At 56.2% G+C, this 12041-nt stretch overlaps 1 protein-coding gene across 1 annotated transcript in view; it reads left to right on the forward strand.

Moving 5' to 3' along the window:
• NSD2 (nuclear receptor binding SET domain protein 2) overlaps nucleotides 1–12041 on the forward strand; it is a 54729-nt gene that overhangs the window by 31508 nt on the left and 11180 nt on the right. Inside the window, exons 9-15 of the mRNA XM_077750586.1 lie at nucleotides 6789–6920; nucleotides 7009–7171; nucleotides 8050–8250; nucleotides 9356–9535; nucleotides 9804–9960; nucleotides 10097–10302; nucleotides 11553–11656. Coding sequence (XP_077606712.1) covers nucleotides 6789–6920; nucleotides 7009–7171; nucleotides 8050–8250; nucleotides 9356–9535; nucleotides 9804–9960; nucleotides 10097–10302; nucleotides 11553–11656 — 1143 coding nt within the window. The remainder of the gene's footprint in view (nucleotides 1–6788; nucleotides 6921–7008; nucleotides 7172–8049; nucleotides 8251–9355; nucleotides 9536–9803; nucleotides 9961–10096; nucleotides 10303–11552; nucleotides 11657–12041) is intronic.

The raw sequence follows: 12041 nt of genomic DNA on the forward strand, positions 1-12041 counted from the left end.
AATTAATTCTTGGGGGGGGGGGGGGCCCCCCCCTGCCACACCCCAGGGCGTCCGCATGCCTGCCTGGAGGGCGCAGGCCACACTCAGCTCATGGAGGCGGGACTGCCGTTCACGTTACCGTGTCAGGAGCCCTCGGTCATTCCCGGCGCTCCTCTGAGGTGTTCTGCGGGTAACGGAGCTCTCTGCCTAGTACTTGTATTCTAAACCGTTAAGCAATGTCACGCATGTAAAACACATGGGGTGCCTGGCGCCTTGCAAGGACTCAGTGGTTCGCTATTGTGACAATAATGGTTATAACAATAAAAATAATGAAATCACCATCATTCCATTGTTATCCCAAAGTATACATTTTGCTCTGGCATGAGGAGCTCTCCTGACTGCACCATGCACGTGGCGGCTGGTGGCGGTCGCCGGGTCTGAGGGGCTCAGCGGGGTGTGGACTGGCAGCGAGCAGGGCTGGCGGGAGGCCCGGGCACGAGGAAGGGCAGGGTTAGCGGGGACCGGTCATTGCATTGAAACGCCTGAAGAAGGGTCGTGTGGAAGTGGCCCGCCCGGTTCAGGAGACGATCGCGAGTAAGGTCAAGCCCACTTGAAACCACAGCACGATGACTTTTGAGTGGGTGGGTGGCAGCTAGCAGCGTGCGCCAGGGCCACCAGAAGTCTGCCAGAGAGTAGGGGCCTGCCTTGCCGTGGGGGGCTGTCAGGATGCTGGAGCAAGGGCACAGGAGGGCGTGGGGTGTGGTGGGGATGGGGTCACGTGGTGTCCTTCCACTGGGGGGTCATTGCCCTCTGCCCACCCCACCCCCCAATCCCAGGGTATCAGGAAGGTGCTGGGCAGAGGCAGGCATGCTCAGCTCCTGCAGACGATGGACCGTCCCACATGGGGCAGAGCCGTCCTGCTCTAGATGCCGCAGTGGCCTGGCTGGGGAGGCCTCCGCCCCCCCCCCCCCGCCCCATGGCTTCCTGAAGGTGAGTGGGAAGGGCTCCTGTTCTGAAAAGAGCTTAGGGGGCGAGTAAGCTTGTCTGCCAAGAGTATAAGATTCATCATGCTACTAATTTCACATAAATTCCTTGTTTCATAAAGCGATCAGAACAACACTGACACGTTCTAGTCTTCTGCGCTGCTGGTTGTGGAGGTGGCCTTTGCTTGTACATAGAGCTTCGTTGACGGTCCTGTTTCCTTGCTTTCGTCCATCTTCATAGCCCACGTTTGTGCGTGGCAAGGGGAGGTAGCTAGGAGAAGGGGCTCTGGGTAAAACGCAAGGCATTCGCAAGAGGTGAAAACTTGTCTGAATATGTAAAGGTTTAGATTGTAGCTGTTCTGAAATGGAAAGTTTCCCGTTATGATTGAGTTCCCATTAAGTGTGTGCACCTGCCGGCGTAGACGCATCTGTAGGGGCTTCCGTCTCCCCTGTGGGCCTCTCTTCAGAGTTCATACGACACTTAAACGCTTGCCTCTGGTAGTGATGGGTTTGGGTGCCTCTTGTGTCCGATACATCTCTCTCCCAACTGAAAATAACCCGTTTTTTAAGAGGAAGCTCCTAAAGCCAACAAGAAATCCAGGCCAGCTCTCATGGCAAGGATGCCTCAGTGTCGTGATCAGAGCTTGCACAGTGCGTGGGGGCGCCTATCTGTCCCGCCCTTGCAGGAAGGCTTAGCCGGCTTCGTAAGGGGTCGCTGGGGGGTTGCCCCGCTTCGCATGTGTCTGAGGCTGAGTTTTTCACTGAAAGGTCATGCACAAGCACAGAAGGGGTTAAGACGAAGTGTTCAGGGGGTGGGTGAGCTAGGGGAGTGGCCGTTGCAGGAGGTTCTGTAATTGGGGTGTTCCCGGCCACACGCACTGTGTGAGACCTGAAGTCACGTCGCAGTCGGGACTCCGTGGTCTCTAGGCCCTGAGCTGCTTGCCTGCGGTGTGGAACCGGAAGTATGTGAGGAGGGCCAGCGTTTGCACAGGGGCCGTGACGTGAATACCCAGCGGTGGTCTGTCTTGGCAGCGTCCCCAAAAAATAAAACTGAGATTGTAAGTTAGCATATAGTTCCAAAAAAGCAAACAAAAAAACCACACACCTGTGTGCGGGCCTACAATTAAAAGGATAAAGAAGTGCCCTGAAGAGCGGTCTCGGCCACTCCCGACCTGTGTGGTGTGGGGCCTGCTCCGGGGACAGTGGGCTGTGACCTCGCTTGCTGTTTCATGATAGTACAAGGGTTCTTAAGTCCTCCGTTCATTCCATCCAGTGCAGCAGGAAGGGGCGGCTCAGTGACCTAGAGGGCCGCGCGTGGCCCAGCTCCCATCGCGAGGGGCAGACACCAGCACTTGGGCAGGTTTGCTGGATTCCTTTCTTGCTTGATTTCTGACCTAATGCTTCTCAACCGTGTTTAGCCCCCTTAAGTCTTTAAGTCCTTTTTAAGGTGGTTCTGGCCAGTAGATTTCCGTGTGGAACCTGGTGAGGGCTCTTTCTACTTCGTGCGAGGCTGTAGCGTTCCACGCTTTTACGGCCAGTGCTTTCAACTTTTAAGAATCTTTAAACAGAGAAAGTAATTGCTGAGGCCTGCTGTTCATCTTCTGGAATAGGGATTTAAAGGATAGTCTTTAGCTGAAAGAATGAAGTCTGATTAGAAAAGGGTTCTCCACATGCCCTCCGGTCTGTTACTGGCTGCTTATTGGCTCTTACAGATTTGTCTTCCTCCCTACCACCCCCCCCCCTTTTTTTTAGAAGTATACCGGCTCCTGTATATTTTAGGATTTTTGGTTAGTGACATTGATTTTGATCCCTTTTAAGTTCTATTTTGCTTTTTTACCTCGACTATTAGAAGTTACCACTGACTTGGGACTCCTGGGTGGCTTAGTCGGTTGAGCGTCCGACTTTGGCTCAGGTCATGATCTCATGGTTCATGGGTTCGAGCCCCGTGTCGGGCTCTGTGCTGACAGCTCAGAGTCTGGAGCCTGTTTCAGATTCTGTGTCTCTCCTCTCTCTGACCCTTCCCTGCTCACTTTCCTTCTCTCTCAGAAATAAATAAAACACAAAAAAATTTTTTTACAAAAAGAAGTTACCACTGACTTACTGGCTGTGGGTGGAAAGCCAGCTGTCCTTAGCAAGTAGAAAACGGCATGCACTGCGTTCACCCTGGTCCTTGTACTGTCTGGGAGATGGCGCACTCCCTCCCATACTCCATTCCAGGGCCTGTCACCAGCAAGGGAGGCCTCCCTCAGGCTCCCTTCAAGAACTGATTAGGCCTCATCTTGTTAGAGACCTTGGTGACTAGATGGCTACACATTAGATCCACTTTGTAACCTTTCTGGCCTGCATGGAGCTGTTGAGTTTTGGCATATAATTCTTCAGTGTACATTTTAAACCATGCTAACCATTCAGGCACACTGTATCTTTAAGAAATGCCAGCCTGTGCAAGGGTGCGGGGGTGGGTGGCCTGCCCAGGGGGGAGGGTTTGCTCAGCTGCAGGTGGGAGCTTTGCTTCTGCTGCGTGGCCCTGCCTTGCTGATGCCGTGGCCTGCGCAGTCCAGCCCCTCCCCCAGGGCGCCTCTGCGGGGTGGCCGCTGCTGAGAACGCGGTTGATAGGACATTTTAGAGACTCCCCTCACTCGTGATCAGGGCCGGCCTTGAATCCGGAGCGGCAGCCACATGGCCTGTGCTGTGGCCCTGCCAGCTTCTTGGCTCTCACTTAACCTTCTGGGGCGCTTGGACGGCACAGAAGCCCCCAGGTCAGGAGGTGGGTGCGTGTGAGCTCGAGACCTGTGTGTTCTCAGGGACCCAGACCCGGCCCGAGGACAAAGGGGCAGCCAGGACGTTCTAGTCGATGCCATCTAGGAGGGTCGCTATAATAAAAGTTACTCTGAACTGTAGTATTTTAGGTGATGAATGACTGATTTAAAAATTATTTGAAGTCCACTCTTAATATTTCACTGTGATGTTAACCTGGAGGACCTAAGATTGGTCTTTTGATTTTGAGCTCGTTAAATCTGCTGAGCACAGGACATTTATCATTTGTAAATCCAAAATGCTGTGTGAAAGTACTTACAGTTCTTTCTTCCTTTACAAAAGCGTAACTTAAACATGGAAATAATGTTGGTTTATAGAAATATTTATTGTTCAAGGTCTGTAATTGTATTTCAAAAATGATGTGGTATTCGACTTGTGAAGGGATTTGTTTTGTCAAGAAATTTAAAAATCACTCTGTACACCGCCGTCTGAGGCGCAGGGGCCCTTCCAGTCACAGCAGAGAGGACGGTTTCCTGAAGTTGGTTCACATATGTTCACTAGGTTACTTTGTGTTCGTGAATATCATCTTGACAGTCCCTGCCCTAAAGTAGCACACGTGTAAGGCAAACGGGCAATGTTATACCATCACATACTGAGTGGAGGGTAGAGAAAGTATTTTCAGACTCCAGGAAACTCGGAAAAGTCAGGAACTAAGCTGCTTGGAAATCGTGCCACGAGAGTGGCTTTGGCGGAGCGGGAAAGCACCGGGAAAGTTGTTGCCAGTCTGTGTCCGTTCAGTTACTGCATTTTTCTTTTTCCAAATGCATCCTATTGGATATGGAATAGACCGTAGATGTCGTAGACTGAGATTTGGGACTGTGTCGGGACCACTCAGGTGAATGTGTCGCTTGCACAAACGGCATCTCCGAGTAAGTCCCGTCACCTGGTGCCCGTGGAGGCGGAGCCCTGCACCCGGAGTAGAGGCTGGCACGGTGCCCACGTGCTTTGCTCTTCCTGCGGGCGGTTTGCCGAGCAGAGAGCCGGTGGATCCCTCCCTCCGACTGTGCTAGTGGCTGTCGGGTCGCTGGGAAGGGGCTCGGGGGGCCGAAGGGCGCAGTCGCCCCCACATCTGTGTCACGGACTGTAACATTGTAAGGCCTGTATTCTGTATGTGTATCTCAGACCCCGATCAGGAAACAAGCCTCATGTGTGTCTTAACATTTATATTTCCATTCAAAATATGTATTCAGTGTTTATTTCCTCAAAACAGACTTTGTTAATTTAGGAAATATCTCCAAGTGGAAACGTGCTAACTTTTTCTGTAAATCTTAAATAAAAGGTGCTGTTCCTTCCTTTGACCCAGGACTGGTCTGTGTTTTCTGTCTTTCTCTCCATGCATTTTTTTTTTGTTTTTTTGTTTTGTTTTTTTTTTTTAAAGCTTTCAGTTTGTTCCGACCACATTGAGGGAAGAGCGTGGGTGGTGGGCAGGGCGCCAGCTCGCTTTCCCTGAGCCCGTGTTGAAGGCCGTTTCTCTGGGCCTCGGATCCTCGCCAGACCGGTCAGCCTCGGGCTGCTGTCTGGCTGGGGCCAGGAGGTGTGGCTGGTGTTCCCGATACCCCGGGCTCCCCAGTGCCCCTGGCGTCTCGAGCCCCACCCATCTGTGACTCCGGATCCGATGGACGTGTTCAAATTGGGTTTGAACGCAGAGTTTTTTTTTTCAGGTTGCCTTCTTTCTGGATGTTGATACGGGAGTGGATGAGCTAAGCTGATAGGGAGCGGCCCCATCTGGCCAGCCTGGGGGGAGAGCTGTGGAGACCCCGTAACTTAGTGTACATTCATGCCACTATTTCTGTCTTTCTGGGAAACGTGAGGAGTTCAAGTGCCAAGGCTGCTTTCTCCTGAGACCGCGTTACTGTGGGAGGCGTCCAGCATAGGGGAGCGAGGCTGGGGTTCTGGGCCCACGCCCCTGGCCCCCCGCCGTGCACACACCAGCCAGGGGCAGCACATCCCTCCAAGACTGGCCCCTGCCCCCCGCTCTAAGTGTTTCTCTGCTCCCTGTAATTGCAGCGAGCTCACTCTGGAAGAAGTTCGTTGATAAGACCACAGAATGGGGTGAATTGACTGGTGGGGATTCTGTTTTGTTTTGTTTAAATGTGGCCCGATTTTAATTTCTAGGTTTGTGTTCATTGGCAAACAGCAGGCCTATAACATAATTACTTGTCGTGATGATCCAGGAAATGTAGTTTATACTTTTGCTATGTTGAAAATTCAGTTTTCAACATTCCATTTACCTAACCTCAAATAAACACTGAATGTGTTTTTAGCTTTTTTAAAATTTGAATTTGGTATGTAAGAAAGTTTTCTTACTAAAGATTTACTGATTTCTAGTTAGAGATTTATTGCTGCTCAGATGAGGGGGAAACGTTGCATCCAGTGACGAGGGGGAGGCTTTAGCCCGGCCTTCGTGACCCCTGTTCCTGAAGGGGGATGAGCTACAGCCTGGCCGGGGGAGGGGACCTTGTTTGCTCCAGGAAGCCGCCTTTTTCTCCTAGACTTACCTGTGCGGGGAAATGGGCACAGGCGGAGGGTGAGAACGGCCGGCCGGTTAGTTGTGGGCGTGGTGCCCTGGCGTGGGGCCCACTGCGTGTGCTGGCGGCTTCCAGAAGAGTGTCCGGGCCCCGGCACAGCGGGAGAGGGCCCCGGGCCACCGTGCGGAGGCTCCCTCCTGACCCTTGCTCTGGCTCTTCTGGAAACGCACTGGGTGCTGATCTGTTTCTCTTACTGTGAAAAGCTGGGCCGTGAGAGACTGGGCCAGAGAGGTCAAGATTCCCAGTCCCAAGGCCCGTCCTGGGTCACCTGCTGGGACAGATGGGGGTTTCCACCCGAGTCCCTTCCTCTGTCAGGATGTCAGGAACACGAAGACGCGAGCCTCGGTGCCCCTTCCGCACGCGTGGCCNCGAGCCTTCGTGACGAGGAGCTGGCGCTCGGGGCCGGGAGCCGAGCCGGCCTGTGTGTGCGGTGACCCGCCGCCATCCCCACTGGTGAACTGTGGTCCGCCTCCTTCGCCCCCAGGTGTCGGACGGCCCGGGAGACGAGCCCGCGGAGTCCCCGTACGAGAGCGCCGACGAAGCCCAGACCGAGGTGTCCGTGTCCTCCAAGAAGTCCGAGCGGGGCGTGGCCGCCAAAAAGGAGTACGTGTGTCAGGTGAGGGGACGGCCGCCTCCTGCTTCTGGTCTTTGCCCCGGGTCCCGGGGCCCCTTCCACCCGCGGTCACACGGGCTTCTGTCGTGAGGGAGCCGGGCAGCCGGCGGGGCCGGACCCAGCGCCCTGGCTGGGCTCGTGCGCCCGTGAGAGGCCTGCACGACACGGCCGTGTCACGCGCACGCTTCCCGAACGCGTGAGGTCGGGTGGGGACGGGGGAGGGCGGCACCANCTGGCGGCCGCGGCCCTGACGGGTTTGTGCCCCCATTGGTGCCCCCACGGTTTGCTCTCCTTGGTGTGATGCGCTCCCCTCGGGACCTTCCGTCGGGTGGCCGTACCGGGAGGTAGATCGGTGTATGGTAACCGGCAGAGTGACGGAACGGGCTGGCCCGAGTGCCGCGCTGGGAGGCGGCTGGCGTGGGTGCCCCGGTGCCCGAGGGCCCAGCATCTCTAGTACCGGTGAGCTGGCCGCTCATGGGACACAGACGTTCATGGGAACGTGGGCTTCTGTAGAGAAACAGCATGGCCCCGAGCAAGGACACGGGCAGGCTCTGAGCCTGTCCCTGAGTGGCCATGGCTTCCTTCTGCCGCACCGGGACCCCCCAGCGCGGTCTGGGGGCCGCTGGGACGGTGGGCCCCACGTGCAGCCCCTCCTGTCCGTGGGCAGGCCTCAGGGCCTCCTGGCTCTCTGGGAGCACGTCCTAGGTTAGGAAGACGCCTGGAGTCTTCCGGAGAGTTCTTCCAGTCCCAAGCCAAGGCCGTCCGATGCGCCACCACCTCACTTCTGCTGCCTGTGCTTTGAAGTGAAGGTTCACTGTCCTTGGTTAATGGCTCGGAAGGGAGAGTAAAAGCTTTTCCTCGGAGGAATGCCTCCTTTCCAGCTTCCCGCTAACTCGAGGGCTGTCCCCACCTAAGCCTCCTCCTGCTCAGACTTTCTTGTCCTCCGGGGAAGCCGGAGCCCATCTCCTAGCGAGGCAGTAGCCGTGAAGTGTGCCCGGACTGGCCCCCAAGGCCAGAGAGAGCCAGAGGCCAGAGTGGCACAGGCCGCCTCGGACAGGGCTGCCGGAGTCGTGGCTCAGGAACAGCAATTTAATTCCTGTTCTCTGCACCCTTTTCTTTAACCGTTTGTTAGGGATTCACTCGTGTTTTGTGTGTAAGGAGAGCCAGATGGACGTCAGGCGCTGTGTTGTGTCGCAGTGTGGGAAGTTTTACCACGAAGCGTGCGTGAGGAAGTACCCGCTGACCGTGTTCGAGAGCCGAGGCTTCCGCTGCCCCCTGCACAGCTGCCTGAGCTGCCACGCGTCCAACCCTTCCAACCCCAGGCCGTCTAAAGGTAGGGCGCCCTCACGGCTTTGCCGCGTGGCCGCTGAAAGGTCTGTCCCCAAAGACCTGCGGTGTTTGTTTGGAGTAACACTTGCCTTTCTGTTACTGACTTGACATGGGCTAGTAGGGTTTTTCTCGAAGTCGAGAAGAGGATCCGCCCTGCATTCCCTTCTTTCTGCCCTAAATATCATCCTGGAGCCTTCCCGTCATGATGGGGAGCCTTTGAACCGTTCTGATCTTTGTTCCGGATTTTTAAAAAGTCTTTTTTAATGTTTATTTTTGAGAGAGAGACAGAGCGTGAGCAGGTGAAGGGCAGAGAGAGGGAGACACAGAGTCCAAAGCAGGCTCCAGGCTCTGAGCTGTCAGCACAGAGCCCGACGCGGGGCTCGACCCGTGAACTGCAAGATCATGACCTGAGCCGAAGTCGGACGCTTAACCGACTGAGCCACCCAGGCGCCCCAAGAAAAATATTTTAAAATCAAGTTGTATCTGCCTCACTTCACGCTAGGCGTGTGGAATTGAGGATGACCGGTTTTCTGTACTTTTTGACACCAGTGGTTCTCAACCATGGGCGATGTTGCACGTCAGGAACACTTGGCCATGTCCGGGGTGACCTTGGGGGCACGAACTGGCACCCAGTGGGTAGAAGCCGAAGTTGCTGCTAAGTCCACTACAAGCCCCGCAGGCTGCTGGTGCCTGGGTTTACAAGCCCTGCTTGGCTTTACTTAAGAATGTGGCGGGTCGCCTGGGTGGCTCAGTTGGTTAGGTCACCGACTTTGGCTCAGGTCAGGATCTCACAGTTCATGGCTATGAGCCCCGCCTGGAGCCTGCTTTGAATTCTGTGTCTGCCTTTTTCTGCCCCTCCCTGGCTCACGCTCTCTCTTTCTCTCTCAAAAATAAACTTTTATTTAAAAAAAAAAAAAAAAAAAGAATAAGGCATTTTACGAGCTTGACTATGTTTTCATGACATCTCTTAAATATTCTTTCCATCCTAGTTATTGTCTTCATCAAACACTCCAAGTTTTTTTCGGCCTGACTTTTCTAAGCACGTGGGGCTTGGTCACTTCTCGCCACCCTGTTCGCTGCTGGGCCTTCAGCCGTGTCTCTGTCCCCAGGGAAGATGATGCGGTGCGTCCGCTGCCCCGTCGCCTACCATGGAGGGGATGCCTGTCTGGCGGCCGGCTGCTCGGTGATCGCCTCCAACAGCATCATCTGCAGCGGCCACTTCACCGCGCGCAAGGGGAAGAGGCATCACGCCCACGTGAACGTGAGCTGGTGCTTCGTGTGCTCCAAAGGTGAGGGCCGTGCTGCGGGAGGCGTTTGGCGGCGTCAGGCGTCGGGTCGGTCTGACGGTCCGGGCCGGCTGCTTCTCTGGGCTCCTTGGCGTACAGCTCGCGCAGGTAACCCCTGGCGCCCCGTGTCCACCCGGCTTTGGGTGTGGGCGCTCCCGACAGCTCCCGAGCACTCACGTGACATTTCTGAATGAGCCGTGCCCGGCGGGGGAGGGCGGGGTGGCCGCATGCGGGGCCTGGGCCTCCCTGAGCCGCTCCCCCTCCCTTGCAGGGGGAAGCCTGCTGTGCTGCGAGTCCTGCCCGGCGGCCTTCCACCCCGACTGCCTGAGCATCGAGATGCCGGACGGCAGCTGGTTCTGCAACGAGTGCCGTGCGGGGAAGCGGCTGCACTTCCAGGACGTCGTCTGGGTTAAACTGGGGAACTACAGGTGTGAGGACTGGAGCCCCTGCCCGCCCGCCTCCCTGTTCACATGTGTTCTTTTCACTTTGCAGGACTGAAAGCACTGAATGACTGTCACTCTTGTCTGAAGAGTCTGTGAACCCTGTTTTTAATATTTATAATAGATGGTGGCCGGCAGAAGTTTGCCATCCCAAAAATGTTCCCCCAAATATTCAGAAAATGAAGCACGAGATTGGAGAATTCCCTGTGTTTTTCTTTGGGTCTAAAGATTATTACTGGACGCATCAGGCGCGAGTGTTCCCGTACATGGAGGGGGACCGGGGCAGCCGCTACCAGGGGGTCAGAGGAATCGGAAGAGTCTTCAAAAACGGTACGGACATTCCCAGGTGGAGGGAAACCACACTCTGGGCACTTCTGCTAATACTGATTTCTGTCATTTGAAAGTTTGGTTTCTGTAGAAAACACTGGGTGAGGCTTTCTGCCTGTACTTTAACTAGAAAAACGTGGGTTTGCAGACTGTGGAGCCACAGGATAAAAAGTACTGCTACGTAACGTTTACAGCGTTGGTTTGTGATTAATTTCACTCATGTACATCGGAAGCTGTTTTGTTTTTACTTAAAAAAATTTTTTAAGTTTATTGATTTTGAAAGAGAGAGTGAGTGGGGGAAGGGCAGAGAGGGAGGCAACCCCAGGCAGGCTCTGCAACGTCCGCGCAGAGCCCATGACCCCGAGATCACGACCTGAGCCGAGAGCAAGAGTCGGAAGCTTCACTAACTGAGCCCCCCAGGCGCCCCGCGGTGGAGGTGATCTTTTAAGAAATTATTTCAGTCCTGGGTTACAGAAACGTCTTCTGTCTTGCCTGCTATGTAAGATGGAAATGTGGAGAAAACTCTGCTGCCTCTAGGTCAGGGGCCCCAGGAAGGGCCAGGTGTGGGCAGGTAGACAGGTGCCGCCCGGAATCCACAGCCAGGGAGACAGACGCGATGGGAAGGCCACGGCCTGACTGGGTGAGGTGGCATTTCCTCGGGGCCGAGACTGAGTGGACGGAACGGGGACTTGGCGTGCGCTCGGCTCGTCCTCGTCCAGGGAGGGCAAGCCCGCCGCGGACAGGGGACGTCTGTCTCCTGCGGGGCCTCACGCGCACTGGGTAGCGAAGGGCTGACGGGAAAGATTTTCACAACTCGTAAGGGAACGGCAGAGATGTTGAAACTAGACTTAGTTGTGTTCAGGGCTGGAGTCCGCTGGGGGGTGGGGAGGCCGGGGTTCCACCTCCGCCCTCACTTGGGCCTGATGCCCCCCCTAGAGCGCGTGTCCTCCCGAGAGGACGTTAGGTCCCCGTGGACGGTGGGGCCGTATCACACCCGCCCCGGGCCTTCCTGGCGGCGGGTGGCCCAAAACAGCACCGCGGGGGCTCCTCAGCCGGGCGCTCTCCGAGCATCTTGGGTGGAAGAGCCTCGCGGCAGGTAAAGCAGGTGTGCGGTGCGCGCACCCCGGGCTCTCCCGGAGACTGGGAACTGCGCTCAGCGTGAGACGGGGTTCGCGCCGACCACTGGGATGCAGAGCCTGTAGGTGGATCTGCTAAAACCTCCTGCTCACGCTCACATTCCGTGGACTTTTTAGCGCTGCAGGAAGCTGAAGCTCGTTTTCGCGAAATCAAACTTCAAAGGGAAGCCAGAGAAACGCAGGAGAGTGAGCGCAAGCCTCCCCCGTACAAGCACATCAAGGTGATGGGCGCTGGAGGGACGGGTTGGGGCCGCCGTGGGGACTGTGGGTGGTTCTCGGGCATCGCACGCCTGGCCCTCTGGCTGCGGGGGGAGGAGGGCTGCCGCAAGCAGGCGTCTGCAGCCCTGTGTGGACGGTCGCCTGAGGGTCACAGGAGGGAGGCAGGTGCAGCCGTGGTCAAGCGCGTCCTTTCCGGGAGGGTGGCGGGTGCGGGGCTGCGGGTCTCCGCCTGGTAGCCGGCCAGGCTCCGGGGCAGCAAGGGCAGGGCAGGCCTCCCGGACTGTGCCGTCACCGAGCGCCGGGGCCGAGCGTGGATGAGAGGCGGCCAGCCCGGGCCGGTGCTCGGCTGGAACGCGGCTCCGTCAGCCCCAGCCCTGGAGACAAAGC

Source organism: Crocuta crocuta, unplaced genomic scaffold (genome assembly GCF_008692635.1).
Source record: "Crocuta crocuta isolate KB4526 unplaced genomic scaffold, BGI_CrCroc_1.0 scaffold179, whole genome shotgun sequence".
In the NCBI taxonomy this organism is placed as follows: domain Eukaryota; kingdom Metazoa; phylum Chordata; class Mammalia; order Carnivora; family Hyaenidae; genus Crocuta; species Crocuta crocuta.